We start from the raw sequence: 17,500 nt of genomic DNA on the forward strand, positions 1-17,500 counted from the left end.
TGGCATCTCCCAGGCTGCAGTTCCCCCAACGACCACTAGATGTCGGCGGTGATACAACTCGGACCCAAGTGAAGCTTTCTAGAGTACGTTTCTTTTAAGACTGACAGGCGTCTCGGCCAATCACACGCAGCTGTGGTGCTTCCTGGTTGGTGGTCCAAAAAAACAACTTCCGTTTCCATGACAACCTGCCGGGAGGCCAGATTTGAGAAACAGGGTGAACTTGCTTTAAGATCGCTAAAGCTAATGCTACAGAACGTAATTTAAAAAAATAAAAACATTCTGAAAATAAAAATGATGATCTGATTTCGGACGCTCCGTTAAACAGCGACGTCATCACAAATAAATCTGTTTCCTGTTTATCTTTAAAATGACTGTGTTTAAAAACAACGGTTCTAACGGAGCGCTGGTACCGGCGGTTGATCTCCCTCCAGCTCGTCCAGTTGAAGTGTCCTTGGGCAAGGTACTGGACCCCAGACTGACCCCTAAAGGTCAAGGCCCCTCCAGCTTCAAACCCGTAGGCCGTAAAACCACAGGTGACATCATCACGATGACATCATCCTCTACATATGGACAGTCTGGCGAGGTGCGTGGACCCCGTTCACATTCACTTCAGCTTCATGTTTTATTACAAGCAGCTGCAGAGACGCCGGCATTCTCGTACGTGGTACGTAGTGAGGACCAGCATGTTTTCAACAGACCGAGGACATTTTCAGGACGTGAGGACATTTCCTTGTGTCCTTGCGTCTTCAAAAAAAAGGAACGTTTCAGGCTTAAGACTTGTTTTGTTTTTTTAGGGTTTCAGGATAAGAGTTTGGTTTTATCATGGTCCTCACAAACACAGATGTACGGGAATGTGTGTGTCGCCATGGCAACCCCAGTTCCACAGCAAGGAGGAGGAAACAACACAAGTAGAAGAATTAAAGTTGTGGTCGCTGGTGGCTCGTTATAAACTGTGTGGGAAGCACACGGGCTAAATGTGTGTGTGAGTGTGTGTGTGTGAGAGAGTGTGTGTGTGTGTGTGTGTGTGTGAGAGTGTGTGTGTGTGAGAGAGTGTGTGTGTGTGTGTGTGTGTGTGTGTGAGAGTGTGTGTGTGTATAAATACTGGGCACACAGTGAATGAGTCACATGCTATCCCGGGACTGTTAGGTTCCTCACATGGCAACATGCTAACAACACAGCTAACGGGGCGGCCCAACTGAGCTGATTCATCGTAAAAACAGCTGCGTCATGAAGGAGCACTGGGCGACCCGACTAGTTAGAGGAGGAAAGAATCCCATGTTTTTAAAGGCTGGAGGGGAAAACAGCTGAAGAAGAAAACCGTGTGGTTAGCTAGCTTAGCACAAACACTGGGAAAAGGGTGGCTGCTGCTAGCCTAGCTGCTAACCCTGACCTGTTGTTGTCGACACTGTGGTGTTAGCAGCAGCTAGCCTAGCTACTCAATTAATCTGTAGACAGCTAAAGTTGCATTAGCTGATTAGCAATTACAATCAGGCAGGTTAACAGCTAAGATAACGGTTTTCTTTTGTTTCTACTGTTGGACCAACATCACAACAAAATAAATACAGATGGAGACAGACCACACACACACCTACACACACTTTTACACACACTGGTCTGTGTTCCTGTTTATTGAGTTTCCTCAGCAGCTACCTCACTTCCTTCCTGTCAGGCTCCATTTCCTGAACAGCCGCTGGATTCAACACACACACACACACACACACACACACTTTTTCCTGTTCTTTATAAATGCCCACAGTGTTCATTCAAACACACAATAAAGGTGCGTTCAGGTACCAACATTTGAGCTCCAACAGACCAGAGAACCACATACGCAGTGAAGCTACAGCTAGCATCTTGTTAGTCACTCAACCAACCAACCAATCAATCAATCCATCAATCAATCAATCAATCAAATCAGTCAATCAATCCATCCATCCATCATCTACGGGGGGGGGGATTCCAGCTGTCATTGGGTGAAGGCAGGGTTCACCTGGACAGGTAACCAGTCTATCACAGAGAGACATGTAGAGATAGACAGGTAACCAGTCTATCTGACATGACAGGCGACCCACTAATCAATCCATTGATACCAAATATTCACACAAATCACCAGATAAAGATCAGAATTTTTTTAATAAGCACTGAAACAAAGTCATCTTTAACACGTCAGCTGGTGCTCTTGCTAAGCTAAGTTTAGCCCGCTAGCTGTACCATAGCTACACTAACATGGATCTGGCATTGGTCGCTTAGCAACGGGATGCTGATGAAGAAAAAGTAGCGGCCCAATAAAAAAAAAGAAGCAAAATTACAGATTAGTAGCGTGATGTCGCCGCGGGTTTTTGTGCAGGATGCTGCCTGCAGTTCACCCAATGGCCACCGGGGGTCACTAATGACAAAGGATTCCCTGAGAGGTTAATCTCTTATCCAACTAAAAACCATTAAAAACAAACAATAACAGGAAGCTGCAGAGTAAACCGGAGCCCGGACCTGCTGAGGGGGAGGAGCCCGGACCTGCTGAGGGGAGGGGCTTGCTGAAGGGGAGGAGCCTGGACCTGTTTCACCTGGACAGCTGCTGGTCGTACCTGCAGGGAGCACATCAGCGAGCTACATCTTTAAACCATGCTTTGATTTGGAATACTTTCTACAGATAAAATAATAATAATAATAATAAATCTGAATCATTCTATTCGTCAAACTCTGTTTCCTGTGTGACGATGCGGTCGTCATGACGATGCGGTGATGAACACTCACTGTGAGACACAGTCAGGGATCTGCACATGCTCAGTGGGGACGAAGTGAGACAGGTCCTGGAGGCTGTCGACGAACCGGAGCTTCCTGCTGAACTTGGAGCTGAGGAGGAGAAGGAGGAGGAGGAGAAGGAGGAACAACGTTTGGATAATCTCAAAACACCAAAACTTAAGAAACTGAGTAGGAGGAGGATGTAGAGGATGAGGAGGATGTAGAGGATGAAGAGGAGGATGTAGAGGATGAGGAGGATGTAGAGGATGAAGAGGAGGATGTAGAGGATGAGGAGGAGGAGCAGCTGACCTGATGAAGGGTTTGATGATGGTGACGAGGGCTTTGATGTACCAGGTGGGATGAACCACATAGAAACCCTTCAAGTTCTTCCTCAACCTACACACACACACACACACACACACACACACACACACACACACACACACACACACACACACACACTATTATACAATGAGAAAGGGTTGTGAACCCATAAACACAGATGAATAGACCATGGACTGTGTGATGATGACAACGAGTCTCTTTAAGTGGATGAAAGCATGAAAACAGCCATAACATATCTTTGAAACCAGCTGGAAGACTTGAGGTGCATTTAGTGAATCCAACAGTCTATGAGCTCACAGTGCAGCTCTCCTACAGTGGAGGCCCGGCGCCCCCTGCTGGTGGGACGGGTGGAGCTCACCTCCTGTTGATGGTGGTGTAACACTCTCTCAGCCAGCCGATCCCCGGCAGCTTGTCTTTCTGACCTCCGGCACACAGATACACCATGACGTAGTTCTCTGCCACCATCAGGTCCAGAGTTCCCACCACGTACCTGCAGACAGGTGGTCCTCCGGATCAGTCGCCACGGCAACCCCCCGGCCCCGCGGCGACCCTCCGGATGAATGCTACACACACAAACACACACACACACACACTCCCAATTCCCAGTCTTACCTGAACAGGTGATCCATCACATACTGGTAGTTCTCCAGGCTGTTCTGGGGCAGGTAACAGGAAGAAAACACGATGATGTCATTCATACCGTCTCCATAGTAACCTGAGAGATGACAGGACAGGAGGAGTTTAGGATGGCCCCTCCCCCCCGTCAGGTGATGAGCCGCCACACAGGTGAGTCTGTACCTCCGTGTGACAGCACCCTGAGGAACGCCTCCAGGACGCTCATGTTAACGCGGCTCTCCTGTGGCGGCTCGCCAGTGGAGAAACAGCGCCACCTGGTGCCCTGAGCGTCCACCACGTCCTCCCGCTCCAGAGTTGCCACTTCTCTCTGGTCCGAACCGGAACCAGAACCAGTCCGAGAGTGGAACCGGGAGCAGGGACTGGAGCCGGACGCTCTGCTCCACCGGGATGCCACGCCGAGACGCCGCAGGTCGTCTGGGAAACCACGTGATGGGTAAAGGGTTATTGTGGGGGGGGGATTACATAAACAAGTCGTCATCATCAGCATTTTTGACCTTTGACCTCTCACCTTCAAGGTCGTAGATGGGGAAAGGCAGTGATTCGCTGTCAGAGGGCGTTTCCATGGCGTCCAGGTCGAAGTCCAGCCCCGTGTCATTGTCGTGGTCAGGTGACAGGAAGGCCGGGGGGAAGTCGTCTGAAACCGCCGACTCACTGGGACCTGAACACGGGGCAACAGGCCACCAAACAGTTATTAATTATTATATTCATATTCATCAGATTAATAATAGGATCAATAATAATATTCTTATTATTATTGATATTATTAATAATATTATTAAGCATATTCTTATGAATAAGAATATTAAAGATCCCATATTATACTGATTATACTGAATCATCATAATATGGGACCTTTACTACTTTTCATATTATTGATGATATTATGAATATTATTATTGTTATTATGTTCTTATCACTGCTATTATAATTGATCATATTATTGATAATAATAATACGGTTATAAACGTATACTATTATTATCAATAATATTATCAATGTTTTACATTCTATATTATTATTATTATTGTTAATGACATTATTATTATTATAATTATTTATGTTATTATTATTATTTCACTACCCAAGGACAGACTGAGAGCCGGAGCCACCAGGACTTTCTTCTTCGTTGGTCGTGACAAGGCCAGGCTGCTGGGAGGAGCTGGAGGTTCAAAGACGAAATTATTCAAGGATATTTGTAGATACTTGTTGAATTAATCATTCAATATTCATGTGTTTGTTTTTTATTCAAATATCCTATTCTTATTCTTAATAATAATAACAATATGACGACGTCAGAGTGTTAAAGGGTTAATAAGTGAACCTGCTCGTTCTCCAGTCGGTAGCTGATTCTGCTCCGACACCAAACCCTCATGAACACCTCCTGGAGACAGGAAGTCAGACAGGAAGTCAGACAGGAAGTCAGACAGTCAGACAGGAAATCAGACAGTCAGACAGGAAGTCAGGCAGTCAGACAGGAATTCAGGTAGGAATGGTGACGACTGAGGAGAAGCAAACACTTCAGTAATCAATACTTTAACGCTCCCATTAGAAGCTGTACCTGTGTGATGACCCGGAGCCGTGGAAGTACTTGAAGTACTACTAGCAGCTGCAGCAGTAGTAGTTGTAGCAGCGGTAGTATCAGTAGTATTAGTGGTGACGTCTGCCAGAGGAGAGCTGCACACAGAAACGCCGTCAGCCAATCAAATCAGTTCATCTCATCAACTCATCAATTAGTCGATTGACAGAAAATCAAAATGAAACTATTTTGATGATTGTAGTCATTTTTCCAGTGCATTAATATACACGATATTGCCAAAAGTATTCACTCCCCATCTAAATAATATCAATCAGGTGTTCAATCACTTCCACGGCCACAGGTGTATGAAAGCAGCACCTCGGCATGCAGACTGTTTCTACAAACATCTGTGTAAGAAAGGGTCGCTCTCAGGAGCTCTGTGGACTCCACATATATATATATATATATATATATATATATATATATATATATATATATATATCCTGGTACTGTGACAGGATGCCACCTGTGCAACAAGTCAAGTCCAGTCAGGAAATATCCTCACTCCTAAATATTCCACAGTCAACTGTCAGTGGGATTAGAAATGCTCTCATACACACTTGTTGGGAAGAAAATACTTAAAACTAGCTTTCCCTCCAACATCAGTGTGACCTCACAAATACCCTTCTGGAAGAACGGTCAAAAAGTCCCAGAAACACTAAACCTTGTGGAACACCTTCCAGAAGAGTAGAAGCTGTTATAGCTGTTAAGGTGGACCGACGTCATATTAAACCCTATGGATTAAGAATGGAGGTCACTTCAGTTCATATGCGGGTCAAGGCAGGTGAGCAGATCCTTTCTGCAATATAGTGTACATACAGAATACTTTTACTGCATGGTGTTAGTATTTCAACAGCAGGTCTGAACCGGAACACAGAACCAGTACTCGGAGCCCCTTTAAGGCAGCAGCTGGATCTAAATGGAACCGGTTCTCAGACAGAACTCATCGGTTCTCGGTTCCGTCATGATGGGACTGAAAATAAACGGGTTATACATGAAGTGATCCTTAAATCCTGGACTGAACTCTGACCTGGAGGTGTCTCCGTCCTGGTCTGCCACCTGGTCTTCGTTCTGGTCTTCGTTTTGGTCTGCCTCCTGGTCTTCCACCTGGTCTTGGTTCTGGTCTTCCACCCGGTCTGCCTCTCTGGATGCCATGTTGCTCCGGCTGACAGATGAAAACTGTGTGACTGCTGTTTTAGCAGATTGAACTTTGATACAATAAACATGTCATCACACATCAACATTGGGTAGTTATTACTTATCCAGTTAGGACTTATTTAATTGAAGGCATCTTACTTCTTCAGGATTCAAATGATTTATTATCTGATACGATTGTTGTATTAAATATGATGTATAATATGTGATAGGCTGGGTCCGGTTTAAACATGTTCAAACCGGTCTGATACTCAGAAAAGATCGGACTGAACCGGTTATACCGACCTTTCCAGCCGACCCTCCCAAGTGATACATTCGGTTTTTACACTGAAGGTTGCGGCGTAATCTCAGAAAGGAGAGTCAAAAATATGCCGTGATCACATTTATAAATAACTTAACGAATTCCCCCTAGTTTTTTGACTCATTTGGTTCAGTTTTCTTTCTTTGGTTCAGCGAATAGAGATATACATGAAAACAGCAAACCATTTTACTTAATCTATAGTTACTTTCATTTGTGTTGTTGATTTTGCAATCGCAGTTATTATCACCCCACTATAAGGTGTTATTTGCAAGAAGAGTTATGGTGCATATGGAGCAGACAAATGTTTTCATTTTACAGACGTTATCGTTTATCGTACTGACTGCTGTGCACTTACCTATTTTATTTACCCTATTTTTTATTTTGTAATTATCACTACCACTTCACATTTTTGGATTCTTGAGTTCCTTTGCAGTCCTGAACAGGTGTGGAAGTACCGTGGCTGCTTTTGTAATGATGTGAATTTTTCTTTCTTGATTAATGACATGTATACATACATAAGAGCAACATGTATCACTTGTTTTCTTTAAATAAAAGGGTTAGCCTTCAATAAATAACTTAACGGTGTCTCTTTTTACGAAACATCGCGGCTTCGTGGAACCAAAGACGGATACGGCGCCGCGGCCGTGTGACGTATTCAATGAGCGTCGGAATTCCGATTAGCTCGTGACTTCAAAACAACTGTGAAATGTGAACTTTTGCTCATCTTTCATATTTACACACTCTTAAACAAGCGAAGTTGCTGCATCATATACATGTTGCTGATACAATGGCAACCTCGTACAGCAACTAGCTGCTTTTTATCCTCTTCAGATCTACGTTCATAGCTCGTGAAATGCTCCGGTGGCATCTCCTCCCACCTCGACTGAAACACGATCTCTGTCTTCCGGCCTCGGCTCGCTCGTTACACACCAGCCAACTCGACACTCGCCGATCCGTGCAGAAATAAACATTATTATTTTAATCACTTGTCATTATGGCTGCTTGTTAATAATGAAAGACACGTTGATTTAGTGCCGTGGCGGCATCGGCACAGGTCACTGATGTTTTTAATTTTCCAGAACGTTTCATAAGGACAAATGCCAGTTCAAGCGGTTTATGCATAAATTAAACCGGTTAAGCCCCGTACACCGAACCGGACCGGTGAAACCGAGAATCGGCCCAACCCCGATATGTGATCAATTAACCTCATCAATAAATCTATACAGATTCATATACATGCCAGTTGGACTTGAATTTTAAATACTTCTGTACTTTTTAATAACATTTTAAACTTGGAAAGGAGTATTTTCAAACTGTAGTACTTTAGGAAAGATCAATTCTCCCTTCTTAATGACATATTAATTTAAGACATATAACATATTTAACATGTACGTGTTGGCTGTAGTTGGGTCGGTACTTGGCTTCCGTACAGGACTCTTACAGGTCTCAGTAAACAACAGATCCGTTCGCAGACTTTTGGCCGCTCGGCATATACTAACGGGAGTTTGTGGGTTCGCATCTCACTGCAGAAGTAATCGTTATGTAAACAGCTCATATCTCAAAGGTTACGGCCAAGGAGACAAAGGAGAGCTCTGAGGCAAGCGGAGCCTCAAACGCCTCAACAAAGACTCACAGTCAAACCAAAGAATGAAGACTCACAGCAGCTCAGCTCTCCACGGGACGCTCGCTCTGGTGAGGTGAGACGGGTTCCTGGATCAGGGGGGAACCCGAAGCTCACCTGGAGACCTACCTGGTGATATCACAGTGAGTGTTTATGAGTTCCTGAGTGGACTCTCCCACCTCTCTCTCTGTGTACTCTCAGCCAACAGGACTGCAGAGGTGTGGCGAGCCGCCGAGGGCCCGGCCCTGTTGCCACGGTGACTATGACTGTACAAGGGGTGGAGAGTGCAGCGTGCATGTCCTTACCTGCTGAGTACACACACACACACACACACACAAACTTGTTTATGCTGGTGTGTATATACTGGCGTTAGCACGCCTGACGCTAGCGTTAGCACCAGGGCTCGAAATTTACTTTTTTGCTCAGTGTCCCACAACTGTCCTGAATTCTACTTTGTATTGTTCCAGATAAAACCAACAGTGTCCCAAATTATAATTCTTGTCATCCCCCGAATTATGCAGAATACATTTCTAGGGCTGGGTATCGCCACTGATTTCCCGAATCAATGCGTTTCCGATTCACAAGGTGAAGAATCGATTTAATCTCCGATTTGATTCGGGATATTTCAGTTACAAATCCAACCTTGATTGGATATGAAATAGATTCTCATAGAAATAATGCTGTAAATTGTAAAAGGAACCCTCTAACCTCAAACTAAATTCTGTGTTTTACAATTTTAGATCATTCATAGGATTAACAATATACAGCCCACGTTTTCAAATCCCCCCCCGACTTTCACCGTGTCTGAAGTCGGCGTATCCATCGATCCACTCGCCGCTATTTAAGCTTCACTTTCAGTTGTGAATCAGTTCATTTCTGGTGAGAGATTCTGTTTGTAGCTGCTCATCACGGATTTTGAGGGTCGAGTCATTCTTGTTGGAAAGTTAGAATATTCGACATGACTATCTGTCTATCATGTGTGTGTGTGTGTGTGTGTGTGTGTGTGTGTGTGTGTGTGTGTGTGTATGTGTGTTGGAAAAACGATTATTTGAACCCAGCCTTGTATAATTCAATCCTTTTTTGTCACTTAATCATCATCCCACAGGCTCTGGTCCATCATATACGTTTACAACTACTTATTCTTTTATTAAACATATGAAAATGATTCTCATTTTGTTCTATTCTCTTGTAATACATGTAATACTGTAATGTAATACTTCATCAACATGTTTAAGTGATTTATCGGCTTGTTGGCTACGTTGTCAGTGGAGATAACTTGGCTGTTTACTGTGGTTACTGTCTTCTAACTGTATTCTTTAACACATGCGCAGTGTTCACAAAAACTCTGTAACGTCAATAATGTTTCACTCTGTCAGGTTTAATACACTTTGTGATTCTTAACCAATCATGAGGTTGACTCGGGTAACCATGGTTACATGTCTCCGACCGGGAATGAGGCTCCCAGGAAGTGGAATGGTGATGACAGATCAGTATGTCTGAAAAGATACAGCTAGGATGCAGATATTTTTATATGTATTTTATTTACTTTAAGAAAAGCCATAGACAGAGACATTCTGACTGGAGTAGCTGCGCCTAGCAACAGTTGCTAAGCTACGATTGGGCATTCCATTTCATTCAATTGGGGCGGAATGTTTTTAAATTTGAACTGAACATGTCACTGTGACATCACACATCTAACTCTATAAATGTATGCTGACAGCTTGAGAAAGTCATTATCTTCACAAACACAGCAACTACAAGAAGGATAGCATGGACTGTAGAAAGAGAGACATGGCCACAACTCCTCCGGAGACTGGGAACACAGGAGAGGTCTGTCAGAACCCCCCAGTAGAAGAAGAAGGACGCTTGACACGTGAAACCACTGAAGTGGTGAAGAAGGTCCTGGAGGAACAGGTAAGAGTTTTCAGTGTCCTCGGACAAGGTGCAAACATTTCTGAGAAGGAACGCTCCCTGATTCTGTCCACCGCCACAATGCAAAACAAAAAAACAGCATCTGAAATAGTGAAGCTGTTCCTAGAGGAACTCAGAATGGAGACCAATGAGTTTGAAGAAGACGCAAGGAGAGAATCTTGCAGGAGACGATTGGCAAGCTGCGCTTTCAACTGCTGCGCTTTCAACTGCCTACTCGTTTTCACACTCCCCAAGACGAACAGGGCGAGGAGGAGGAACTGGGCTCCTCATCTCACCCACATGGTCCTACCAGGTCCTTCCTCTCGACCACCTACCCCGATCTACGCTTGAATTTCACGCCGTCTCTGTCACCATTCCTTTCAAACTCAACATCATAGTGATCTATCGCCCACCCGGTCCTCTCTGTGACTTTTTGGATGAGATGGATGCCCTCCTGAGCTGCTCCCCTGATGATGGCACACCGCTCGTCGTCCTCGGTGACTTCAACATCCACTCGGGAAAGCTGCACTCATCTGAATTCATTGACTTCTTTTCCGCATTTGACCTCACACTCTCCCCCTCTCCACCAACTCACCGGGCCGGGAACCAACTTGACCTTGTCTTCACAAGATCCTGTGGCATCTCGGCACTCTCTGTTACCCCGCTCACCGTGTCCGACCACCACTTTGTGACTTTCTCCCTCCCCATGAAGCCCACCTCATCCCTCCCCTCTACGCCTCGAATGGTCACCAGCCGCCGCAACCTGAAATCCCTCACTCCCTCCGCTCTCTCCTCAACTGTTATCTCCTCGCTCCCATCCTCGGAACAGTTCTCCTTAATGCCTACTGAGGAAGCCTCCTCTATCCTGATGTCCTCACTCTCCTCTTCTTTGGACACTCTCTGTCCCCCAATCTCACGACCTGCGCGATCATCTCCCTCCCCTCCCTGGCTGTCTGAACCTCTGCGAACCAACAGATCATTGTTGCGAGCGTCAGAGAGAAAATGGAAGAAATCGGGACAGCACGAGGACCTTGCTCACTAACACCTCCTCCTCTCTGACTTCACCTCAACTGTTTCGGCAGCTAAATCTGCCTTCTACCTGGCAAAGATCAACTCTTCTGCCTCCAACCCCAGGAAACTCTTCTCCATGTTCTCTTCCCTCCTCACCCCTCCTACCCCTCCGCCCCCTTCCTCCCTTACTGCCGATGACTTTGCAACTTACTTTACCAAGAAAGTAAATGACATCAGCTCCTCATTCACGCCTATTCCATCCCAGAAGACATCTCCCCCAACTCTCAACTCGGATGGTCTTACCAGCTTTAGCCCCCTCACCTCTGAAGACGTTCACGCACTTGTTACATCTAACCGTGCCACCACCTGCTCCCTTGACCCGATTCCCTCCTCTCTTCTCCAGGACATCTCACACGACATCTTGCCATTTTTCACCACCCTGATCAACTCCTCCCTCACCTCAGGTGTCATTCCAGCGGATTTTAAGACCGCTATCGTGAAGCCTCTCCTGAAAAAACCCACCCTTGACGCTACTGACATCCAAAGCTACAGACCTGTATCTCTTCTTTCATTCCTCTCTAAAACCTTGGAACGTGCTGCCTACAACCAACTGTCATCCTATCTCTTGCGGAAGAACCTCCTAGACCCTAACCAATCAGGATTCAGGACTGCCCACTCCACTGAGACGGCCCTCCTCACGGTGACCGAGTCCCTGCGAGACGCCAAAACATCATCCAACTCCTCCGTTCTCATTCTCCTTGACCTATCTGCTGCATTCGACACAGTCAACCACCAAATTCTCCTCTCCACTCTGGCTGAACTTGGCATAACTGACTCTGCTCTCACCTGGTTTACATCATACCTGACAAACCGCACCTTTCAGGTCACATGGAATGGCTCTATGTCCAAACCCTGCTCTCTGGACACGGGTGTCCCTCAAGGCTCAGTATTAGGACCGCTTCTGTTCTCACTATACACCAGATCACTAGGTTCTGTTATCACATCGCATGGATTCTCCTACCATCGCTACGCAGATGACACCCAGCTGTTCCTCTCTTTTCCCCCGTCCTCTGACGCTCACATTGCAACTCGCATCTCGGACTGTCTGGCTGACATCTCTGTCTGGACAACTGCACATCACCTCAAGCTTAACCTGAATAAAACCAAACTCCTCTTCATCCCAGGGAAAGACTGCCCTCGCATGGACCTGTCGGTCACTGTTGAGGGCATCACAGTATTTCCTTCCTCAACTGCGAGGAACCTGGGTGTAATCCTCGATGACCAACTATCCTGCACCCCCAACATCACTGCTGTGGCCCGATCCTGCAGATTTGCCCTCTACCATATCCGCAGGATTCGGACCTTCCTCACAAAGGATGCAACGCAGCTCTTGGTCCAAGCACTGGTCATCTCCCGCCTTGACTACTGCAACTCTCTCCTGGCCGGACTCCCGGCCTATGCGATTAAACCATTGCAGCGTATCCAGAACGCTGCAGCACGCCTTATCTTCAATCTACCCAAATTCTCCCACGTGACCCCCCTCCTCCGTGACCTCCACTGGCTCCCTGTTGCAGCACGCATCCAATTCAAGACGATGACACTGGCCTTCAGGGCCATCAATGGAACGGCACCTGCCTACCTTCAAACACTGGTCAAACCTCATGCCCCGAAGCGAGCACTCCGCTCCTCTACTTCAGCTGGCCGGCTGGTACCACCATCGCTGAAATCAAACAAATGTCGCTCAGCAAAGTCCAGACTCTTCTCTGTTCTGGCCCCCTTAGTGGTGGAACGAACTCCCGACCAATGTCAGGACAGCAGAGTCATTTGCCATCTTCCGAAAAAGGCTCAAGACTCACCTGTTCAGACTTCACCTCGACTCTACATAGCATGACCCACTAACACCTAACACTTGTTCTATTTTTTAGCTCTTACTGCATCGGCAATGATACGTTGTGGTTTCTTTGTTTCCTTCTTTTGACAAATGTACTTATTGTAAGTCGCTTTGGACAAAAGCGTCTGCTAAATGACCTAAATGTAAATGTAAATGTAAGCAAGCTCAAGGTGTTTCTGGTCAATAGATTGTCAAAGGAGCTGATCATCAAGTTGGTGGCAAAGTTGCGCCAAAACTCGACTGCTTCCCTGAACCCAAACAAAAAGCATCATGGGAGCGGCTCATAAAGGCCATCAACAGCCTGGTGAAGGAGATGGTCACACTGGCAGATAATGAGGAGTGCCTCTACAGGAGGATCAACACCAACATTCGCAGGGACCTGCATGATGTCAAACAAAGGGACTTGATTGACGAAATGTATGATCATCTAAATCCTGTAGACGGACGCAAGTCATACTTCAGGGCATACGTCAAAACTGAAACCGACTTTTTCATGAAATTCATGTGTAACTGGCTCACCCATCAGGCACATTTGCATGAGAGTGAGAGGGACCTTGTGAGTGATATAATGTAGAGTTAGGAATAGCACTACCAGCACTCTCAAAGGACCTATCAAACCCAGAGGACCATTCCGACTGGGAAACTATGATTGATGAAAATCAGGCAGAAATCCCAGAGGACCATCCAGACCTAGAATCTCTGAGTGATCAAAATAACGCCTTAAACCCAGAGGACCTCTCAGAAAGGGACACTACGAGTGATGATAATCAGGAAGAAATCCTAGAGCACCATTCAGACTTGGAATCCCCAAATGATGAAAACCAGGCAGAAACAGCAGAGGATCTCTCCGACAGGGAGTCATGTGATGAACATCAGTCACATCAGTCACAGACTCTCTGAGTGAAGAAGCTAGCAGCGATCAAGCTGAAGCTGCACGTCAGCCAACCAAAAGACAGTTGAACAACGAGCAGTGCATAATTGTGGTGTCAATGACGGTTGGGCAGATTATGAAAAATCAGTCAATCCAAATTTCCAGGGAGGACATGGCAACCATCATAGGTTGCTCCGTGAAGAGCTCGAAGAGTGTGACATTCCTGTCAAGCCAAGTGAACTCTGTATCAAGTACCCCTTTTCCACCAACGCAAACCTAGTTCAAGAGCCGGACCGGTGCCCGTGCTGGTTCGCAGTTGGTTCAACTTGCGAACCGTCCGAGAACCTGTTTGCGTTTCCACCGGCTAGAGAGCCCAGAGAACCACGTCATTACGTCACTGTATACGTCTGAGGTTTCCCCGCAGCGCTAATTTCAAGCATAGCAGACATGTCTCTTTAGAAAAAGTGTTTATTTTGGCAAATAATACAATAACAATAAAATACACAAAATACTAAAATCACAACATTTTTTAAAGTGTAGAACAGTGTGTGATCAATAGATCGGAGTGTTTGATGTTTAGTCATCTGCAGGTTGGACCTCCGTTCAATATCACCGATGTCCGACAGCTCTACAAACACAAACCAGAGAACAGCGGTTTAATCACAAACGTGTCCACGACGCTGTAAACACAGATGTTAAGTTACGTTGGTAGTTGGTAACGTTTAGTGAGCCAACGGCAGTCAGAAAGTGGCATGCTAACGTTGTTATTAGCAATATCACGCTAGCTGGCTAGCTAGCCGGTCAGCTTACATTACCCGAGGAAGCAAAGCCACTAGTTGCTGCTGTTACGAACGTAATCACTAGCTTGGTAAACTAAACAGAAATGTGTCGTTAGTTTGCAACGAGGTTAAACATTTTAAAAGTGAAACTTACCGGGAACAGTAACGTTAGTAAAACGCCGCACTCCGCCGTTCTCCTTCTTCAGACGTCACTCAGCAATCCCAGAGGACCATTCAGACTTGGAATCTCAAAATGATGAAAACCAGGCAGAAACAGCAGAGCATCTCTCTTACTCAAAGCCAAGTGATGAAAATCACTCAGAGGCCTTCACAGGCTCTCTGAGTGATCAAGCTGAAGCTGCACGTCAGCCAACCAATGACCCTTACAAAATGTTCTGTGTCACATAACAGGGCCTTAAACTCCTTGTCACTGTGTTGGAATGCGTTTTCTCCGAGTGCTTCGGTTTCCTACCACGTTCTTAATCAGAAAAAAAAAATAGGCGGTGGCCGCCTCCCCTGGCCCTGACGCCTGCCGATGCATGTCTGAATCTTCAGCTGTTTGGGACGCGATGCGACTGAGTCCAAGGTCTCTTCCTGCGTCCACCAGGTGGCTGAATTTTTCACGAAAAGCAGACACCGACTGTGAAATGAGGCCTACTTTCTGCAGCCAGTGGGTGGCGCTCTGACCGTGTGTCAATATTGGCGAGCTGACGTGTTCAAGGCGGGACTATGACGAAGCGTGAAGTTTGGAGTAGATCAGACGATGCATACTGAAGTTACATCTTAATCTTTTGTTAAGAAGGATCGGAATCCGTGGCTTATATATATACTTATACGTATATGTACTTATATATAATATATATACTTGTATAAGTACTATACCTTCACTATATGTACATACCGTATACTACAATAAAGGTATACTAACACCGTACCGCGGTGAACACGGTACCGGTCCGGGTCCCTCTCCTGCAGCAGCTTCGCGTCCGCCAGCTTGTTCGGGTTTCATGTTTTCGCGCCGTTTTTCCTTCGCTGATCTCCGGTCAGACGGTCGGCGACAAACACCGAGCTCCGGTCCTCCCGCGACCGCTGCTGACATGCTAACATGCTAACAAACAACCGTCATACGAACCTGCCGCGCTAGTGACGCGGCACTTCCTGTGAATACCTTCAAAATAAAACACCCAATAAACGTTTTACACAGAATTCCGTCCACACAAAGGAAAGAGGAAACATGCCTTCTCATACATATTTTTTGCAGTAGGGTCTGATCTCGCCGACCTTTGTTGTAGCATTTGTAATATTTCATATTTTTTTTTACCGTATATAGTTTTATTTTGAAGAAAAACACTGGCGCTGTTGTGAAGGGAACCTTTGACCTTTATATAACGAGTCCGACACGATAACAAAGAACGCCCCCGGTTGTGTTTACGTGTGCTGGCGAGTAAATTACCTTATCTTAAAATAAAAAATAAATAAAAAAGCAAACGGCCGAAAAAAAATTATGACCGGATGTGACGTTTTTCTTGTTAGTATTTCCCCTGGTGGGCGTGGTCTCTTGTGTGCGCGCGCCTCCCTGCCTGGCGGAGAGAGGGATGTAAACAGCTAGCATGCCCGTTCACCAGCCGTCAGCGCAGATCACAGACCCACGCCCGGTTACCGGTAAGCCGAATTTTATTTAACCGGCTGTGTGTTCTGGTGGGGCAGGGAGGCGGGAAGGGGGAGGGGTGGAGTCCCGGAACCCTGGAGCGGAATTGTCTCTTTTGGCGGAACAGCAGCTAACTTGGCGAAGTTAGCTAGGAGCGCTAGCTTCAGGCTAGCTGGCTAGCTCGGGGAGTTGAAAGCTGCTTAACGGCGACCCGCCAGCAGCTTCCTGTGTACCGGTCTCCGGTTTCTGTCCGATGGGGTCGTCAAGGTTGACCCCGGAAGTACGGAAGTATCCCGCGGTTACGTTGTTGTCTGACAGAGGGGGGGGACTTGTTTAGCTGACTAACGACCGGCCTCAGCAGTGACTCCTCTGTTTACCACACACACACACACACACACACACACACACACACACACACACACACACACACACACACACTATAAATCCGTCCGGTTCTCGGCTGAGGCGTGGCAAGGTCACCTGACACTCCGGGACGAGACTCAGAGGCGATGACGCGATGTTTACACGCAACGGTGGAATGTGAGGAAGGATTCTTCTCCTTCTCCTTCTCCTCCCCACTCTCCCTACCAGCTTCAAAGTACTTGTACTTGAGTACTTACATTCTTGAATGAACTGTAATATCAGAATTGAATGTGTGTGTGTGTGTGTGTATATATATATATATATATATACACACACACACATGTATTTTGAGCAACAAAAACTATCCCTTACTTCACCGCTTTCCACATTGAATTCCAGAATTATCTCAAATCTCCCAAATTTTGTTAAAATTTGTGAATGATTTATTATTTAATATTCTATATTATTTAACATAAATATGTTTGTAAAAAAAACAACGACTAAAAATCGACCCGTGAGAAGCTCCACCTTCAGAGCAAAGAGACGGCGTCATCGGCAGTCATGACAACACATCTTAAGAATAAAAATAAAAATTCACTTAGAACTAATTGTTCGGAAGCCAAGCGTGTCACCTGATTCTTCCTCCCTCTCGT

The 17,500-nt window shown here is 45.9% G+C and overlaps 2 protein-coding genes across 11 annotated transcripts in view; one reads left to right on the forward strand and one right to left on the reverse strand.

The window, feature by feature from the left end:
* Positions 1–2,114: 2,114 nt before the first annotated feature.
* On the reverse strand, positions 2,115–15,885 carry LOC311027596 (BCL2/adenovirus E1B 19 kDa protein-interacting protein 2-like). 8 transcript variants are annotated; one of them, XM_084031681.1, is made up of 13 exons: positions 15,772–15,885; positions 8,412–8,678; positions 6,327–6,461; positions 5,279–5,394; positions 5,042–5,101; positions 4,802–4,879; positions 4,229–4,378; positions 3,883–4,134; positions 3,697–3,799; positions 3,443–3,574; positions 3,049–3,135; positions 2,752–2,850; positions 2,115–2,582 (listed from the first exon to the last, which is right to left on the reverse strand). In XM_084031681.1, the coding sequence occupies exons 3-13, from the start codon at positions 6,449–6,451 to the stop codon at positions 2,558–2,560; spliced, it is 1,227 nt and encodes a 408-aa protein (XP_083887807.1). In that variant the 5' UTR covers positions 6,452–6,461; positions 8,412–8,678; positions 15,772–15,885; the 3' UTR covers positions 2,115–2,557. The 8 variants fall into 8 exon arrangements, with proteins under 8 accessions (XP_083887807.1, XP_083887804.1, XP_083887809.1 ...); XM_084031678.1 differs by lacking the exon at positions 8,412–8,678 and having other exon boundaries at positions 2,115–2,511; positions 2,553–2,582; positions 15,772–15,860; XM_084031683.1 differs by lacking the exon at positions 15,772–15,885 and having other exon boundaries at positions 6,327–6,367; positions 6,404–6,461; positions 8,412–8,937.
* A 495-nt stretch (positions 15,886–16,380) lies between these two features.
* Positions 16,381–17,500, forward strand: part of mindy1 (MINDY lysine 48 deubiquitinase 1) — a 7,011-nt gene continuing 5,891 nt past the window's right edge. For all 3 annotated transcript variants that reach the window (XM_084031673.1, XM_084031672.1, XM_084031674.1), the window contains exon 1: positions 16,381–16,498. The gene's annotated coding sequence lies outside the window, so the exon portion shown is untranslated. The remainder of the gene's footprint in view (positions 16,499–17,500) is intronic.

Source organism: Eutrigla gurnardus (genome assembly GCF_963514095.1).
Source record: "Eutrigla gurnardus genome assembly, chromosome: 17".
Classification (NCBI taxonomy): Eukaryota; Metazoa; Chordata; class Actinopteri; order Perciformes; family Triglidae; genus Eutrigla; species Eutrigla gurnardus.

Bases quoted from the DNA above. Each gene is read 5' to 3' on its own strand.
- LOC311027596 (XM_084031678.1), bottom strand. From the start codon at position 15,845: ATGAAACCCGAACAAGCTGGCGGACGCGAAGCTGCTGCAGGAGAGGGA. The intron at 4,880-5,041 runs GTTCACTTATTA...TTGAACCTCCAG, and splicing joins ACCGACTGGAGAACGAGCAG to CTCCTCCCAGCAGCCTGGCC. The intron at 2,851-3,048 runs GTCAGCTGCTCC...TCTCCTCCTCAG, and splicing joins ATCATCAAACCCTTCATCAG to CTCCAAGTTCAGCAGGAAGC.